The sequence below is a fragment of the Gossypium hirsutum genome, chromosome D08, assembly GCF_007990345.1.
Source record: "Gossypium hirsutum isolate 1008001.06 chromosome D08, Gossypium_hirsutum_v2.1, whole genome shotgun sequence".
NCBI lineage: Eukaryota > Viridiplantae > Streptophyta > Magnoliopsida > Malvales > Malvaceae > Gossypium > Gossypium hirsutum.
The window spans coordinates 60,737,249-60,741,932 of NC_053444.1; the positions used below are offsets into that span (position 1 = coordinate 60,737,249).

A 4,684-nucleotide genomic window follows, 5' to 3' on the forward strand; every position below is an offset into this window, starting at 1 on the left:
TTTGAGCTTTAGAACTTAATTTCTTGATATGTATTCTTTGCTAGAAAGCTCCAAACTTCTTCAAATCATAAATCATCTTAAGAATCAACTTCAAACTCTTTTTGCTTCAATTCTTTTACTTATTTAATGAAAATTAAAATCCAAAAATCATGCAACCTAACAAACTCCCCCCACACTTAAACCATACTTCCCCTCAAGCAAACAATAGTTCAAAGTCATCAATTCTCACATTAAAGGTTGATTTTTGTTTCTAAAAGGATGTTCAAGATAAGCATTTTAAAGGCTTCAAGATTAACCACTGGTGCCCCTCTTTGACTCACATCTTTTCTGGTGATTGCCTTTTCTTTGGAATGATTGTTAAAAAAATTGTTCTATAGTTTTAAAGCTTCTTTGGATGTTCAAAAATGCTTCAAGTCGATCGGTGAATTTTAGCAAATCTTCTATTCTCTTATTGGAGAACACCCTTGTTGGAATTTTGTGTACTCGATGGGTGTGAATGACATGAGACATGACTCCCATCATTATAGGGCTAGAACAAGGTGTCCATTGATTTTATTTGCAAAAAGATCCAAAGCAGGATGCAAAGTCTTAGAGAGGTTATACTTGTAAAGTAAGATATTTGAGAGAATGAATGCAAACATTGAGGTTATCCTTAGATTGAGCTTAAATCAATAGTTATGTTAATTAGAAATACTTTTAGTTCCCACTGCAGCGTTGTTAGCAACACTAGAGCAAATGTTATTTTTCATCTTTCTTGTGCTGAAATTTCCAAAATGTTTTGGTGCCTTGAGTTACTTAGAAAGCAAGCAAGGAAATCCTTCCTTCGGAATTAATAAACTTTCTCCCTACTTTCTTATTATCAAATCTTCATTCAATCTCAGGTTGATCAAAGAAAAAGGCTCATTAAAGTGTAAATGAGCTGATTATGCAATATGAATTTTCTTTTGAAATAAGAATGGCCAAAGTGTCACGTTGAGTACAATGTTTTAATTAATTTTTACATTCTGAACTGAACCATAAAAAAGATTAAATTAAATATGAAATCTGAAAACAATGATTCCCCCCCCCCCGGGGTACCAATTCATCTAATTTAAGTCTTAATTAATTTTTACTCCACAGTAGGCTCATACCACTTCAGATCTGATATGAGCCCACAAGCCCAAGCTTTGATGAACTTCCAAATCCCTTGAAATCAGACATCTCTTTCCTTCAATCTAATAACAAAACATTGCTAATTAAGAAAGAAAACAGTAGACAAACACAAGGATCTTAAAGAATGGTAGTTGATTTTACTGACCAAGAATCAATAATGGAGTGAATTGGACCACGATTCATCACTTTTTCAAACTTTAGACTGCCTTGTCCGGCCGGCATTTCGTCTTGCACAACATCCCACAAAGTATATAATCGACTGCCATAGCAAAACCACACCACTCAAACAAATTAACAATAATCTCTACGGAATCAAATTGAATGGTATTTTTTTTTCATTGATGCAACTGAGGAAAGAGATCTGCAGATGGTAGGAAAAACAATTAATAAAAGAGAATCTTACCAAGACAACAAATAGTGCCAAATTAAAGATTGCGACGACTCTCCACTCGGTTTTCATGTATTGTGCAACTCCTGCCCTGTGAGGCGATCAACAGACAGCAAATGGTAGTGAGAACTGTATGCAATAGATGAGATGGGATGTAGGAATATCGAAATGCTTACTTGCAAGAATCGCAATTATAGCATTTCACAACCCGAGAGTTTTTGTAAAGCTTGCAGTCCTCATTAGAACTAACTGGATGAAAGCTCAAGTCATAGTATGAAGCATTGACAACAGGATAACCACATCTATGACCAAGTTAAATGGATAAACACGATTAAATATAGGTGCAATTGCATAGAGCCTGCCTAACTCGGAAAAATAAGAACAAAAAGACACTTACTCGGATGGTGGTCGACAGCAACCAGCTTCAATAGGCGTCAGTTTCGCCATCTTATACTGCTTAAGAGTCTGAAAATCCGATTTGAAACATTAGAATAGATTCAGGGGAACAAGTACCACTCGAGAGTTAAAAAGTAGACCTTGTATTGTTTCGCTAGGTTGTTGCAATCCTCAGATTTCACAAGACAACTCTTCAGTTGCTTCCAATTATCGGTATTATTCAGCTGAAAAAAAACAAAGGTAAATGCTAAATACGGCAAAACGAAGTGGAAGTTACGTTGCCAATAAAATTGAAAGCCTCACCTGCTTTAGAAACCATGAACTATAGTCTTTAAGCTGATATTCCTTGTATCTGATAAGCAAAGAAGATAAAAGAAACTAAGGTCATAAACCAACCTCACTAAACCAAATCGCAGAACAACAATGATACATTTTTTTGAGGCAAGTATCAAAGAAAACACCCATGGAAGAAAAAACGTATTCAGCACATAGAGGCAATGAGAAAAAACTTCCATTGAAGTGCATATTTCCATACCTCAAGCCAGACACATTATGACCAGATCCATTATTTGTTATAATGAACCTGCAAGAAAAGGCATAAAATCAATTTGTATAACTTGCAAGCTCTCGTGAAACAGGGAGGACAAAAGAAGGCCTTAAATGATGCAAACAAAGTAAGCATGGGAATGTGTCATGGAAACATATAACCTAAGGTAACCTTACAAATTAAGAGGAAAAGAAAAGGTCAAGACCAAAATGAAAACAAATGGCGTAATGCAGCAATCATTTGTTGCTCGAGAAGTCTGAACTTAAGATAATAGAATCACATTAGCTATAAGACACAACAAGCTTTTTCCCGGGATCATTAGTAACCCGAAAAATCTATACATCTTTGTATAACCATATATGAACATGAAATTGACTTGAATTAAAAATACTTACGCCAACACCGTGAATACCAGGATCGCCACCAGAATCATGCATAACAATATCAAATACTGCAAGCCAATGAGTCAAGGATTCCCGAGAAGGAAATTAAGAGATAACTGAAGCAACAAAATTTCTAGAATTCTTAATAACTCAAAAGTTATATAAGGATACAATCCACAATAGTATGGCGTTCTTCTTCAGCGCCCCCAGAAACCCGATCATGGATCTAAAATTCGAACAAAACAACTGTAATTGTAAGTTCCCTATACAGAGATAGGGAATTAGAGTAATCATAAACAACAGAGTGATGAAAACTTACACTAAAAAAATGAAACCACCAACGCCTAGAACTGGAAGAGTAAGGGATTTTCGACATCCATCATGGTGAGTGCTCATCCATACCCCAAAAATTGCAACAGCAATAGCTAAAAGCTGCCCATTGAAAAGCATACACAACAAACATATAATAACCTAAAAACAATGCAAAAAATTTCGAAGTTTTCTCTTTTACTTGTACAAGAACTAGAACTAAAGCAGAACCATCTAAATAAGCAACAGATTATGGTAGAACATGTAGAAAAATAGTAACTTCTCTACAAATCTATACAATGGGTTGACCTACCAGCTCAATGTTCAAGAAACTAAAGAGAAAACCCAAAAAGACTTCAATCTAAGAACGAACGAGCAGAAATAAAGCTGGCATTGTGACCCACAATACAAAATCAAACCCATTTGTGATAATATCATAGCAAGAGAAAAACCCCAAAAAGAAGGGCATACCATAGTAAGGAAGTTGATCCATCTGATCACAAAATTGCTTGTTCCCATACCTATTTTCACTTTTCTTTAAAAGATACAAGCTTTACAAACAAAAATACCCCAAAAAAACAAAAGGACCTAACAAAGAAAGCGGTGATAAAGTTTTTTTTTTGGGGGGGGGGGATGGGGGGCATTCAAGAGTTTAAAAAGAATGATTTTTGGAAATATAAATAAAATGAAAAGAAAGTATTAGAAGTTTCTTGAGGAACTCTGATATGGCACTTGCATTGCAAGAGAAGATAGAGAGAAGGGAAGCAAGGCAAGTAGAAAGGGAAACGTGAAAGACTGAAGGGCGAGAGAAGGGTATTTTGGTCAATATACATTCACATGCCTCATGTTTGTTTTTTCTAGTTCCACATAACAGAAAGCAAAGCTTCTTTTTTTGCTTATATCATCAGGATTTACGACGATATCCAACAAAACCACTCTGATATTATTACATACATACAGTGACGTGTTTTACTTAGATTATTGCGTAAGAAAAGAAGAGTCGACGACGTATGTTTCTTTTTTTTGGTAAGAAACCCAGTTTAACAATGGTGTGGAGATTATTATTAGAAATTTGGGATAGCGAGTGGTGTGGCATTTTGCTGTCAGAACAGATAAGAAAGTGGGTCAATGTTAGTGAAAGAAGGCAGAAGCAATTAAGGCGTCTTAGCTTTCAAATTTAGCTGAAACGTAGACTCAAAGGGAAAATCTTGTCACGGCTGACTTTATTGCCATTAAGGACGATCCGGCTATGACTCCAAGCCTTCCTTGTTTTGCCATTTATTTCTTTTATTTGCAAAAAGAAACTGCCGACTTTTTATGTAGTAATATAAATCACGGTTCGAGTTCTATATTACCCTTTTTTTCTTTTTATATCAAAATTTAAAACACCACTCATCCTTAAATTATTTATAGAGAGTTGAGATGATATTTTTTATCACTATAATAATAAATTTAATCTATTATTATTTATAGATTTTATCAATTTAGTCCTTAATTCTTAATTCTTAA

The 4,684-nt window shown here is 34.8% G+C and overlaps 1 protein-coding gene across 1 annotated transcript; it reads right to left on the reverse strand.

Moving 5' to 3' along the window:
* Positions 1-926: 926 nt before the first annotated feature.
* Positions 927-4,207, reverse strand: LOC107929997 (tetraspanin-10). Its single transcript, XM_016861552.2, has 12 exons — positions 3,647-4,207; positions 3,186-3,298; positions 3,038-3,092; positions 2,879-2,934; positions 2,472-2,519; positions 2,240-2,288; positions 2,077-2,160; positions 1,938-2,005; positions 1,717-1,842; positions 1,556-1,631; positions 1,298-1,411; positions 927-1,214 (listed from the first exon to the last, which is right to left on the reverse strand). The coding sequence occupies exons 1-11, from the start codon at positions 3,692-3,694 to the stop codon at positions 1,343-1,345; spliced, it is 792 nt and encodes a 263-aa protein (XP_016717041.1). The 5' UTR covers positions 3,695-4,207; the 3' UTR covers positions 927-1,214; positions 1,298-1,342.
* Positions 4,208-4,684: the final 477 nt, after the last annotated feature.

Excerpts from the sequence above, each read along its gene's own strand:
- LOC107929997 (XM_016861552.2), bottom strand. The coding sequence starts at position 3,694 with ATGGGAACAAGCAATTTTGTGATCAGATGGATCAACTTCCTTACTATG. Across the intron at positions 3,299-3,646 it reads GGATCAACTTCCTTACTATG|CTTTTAGCTATTGCTGTTGC; the intron begins GTATGCCCTTCT and ends TTCAATGGGCAG. Across the intron at positions 1,632-1,716 it reads TATAATTGCGATTCTTGCAA|GGCAGGAGTTGCACAATACA; the intron begins GTAAGCATTTCG and ends ATCGCCTCACAG.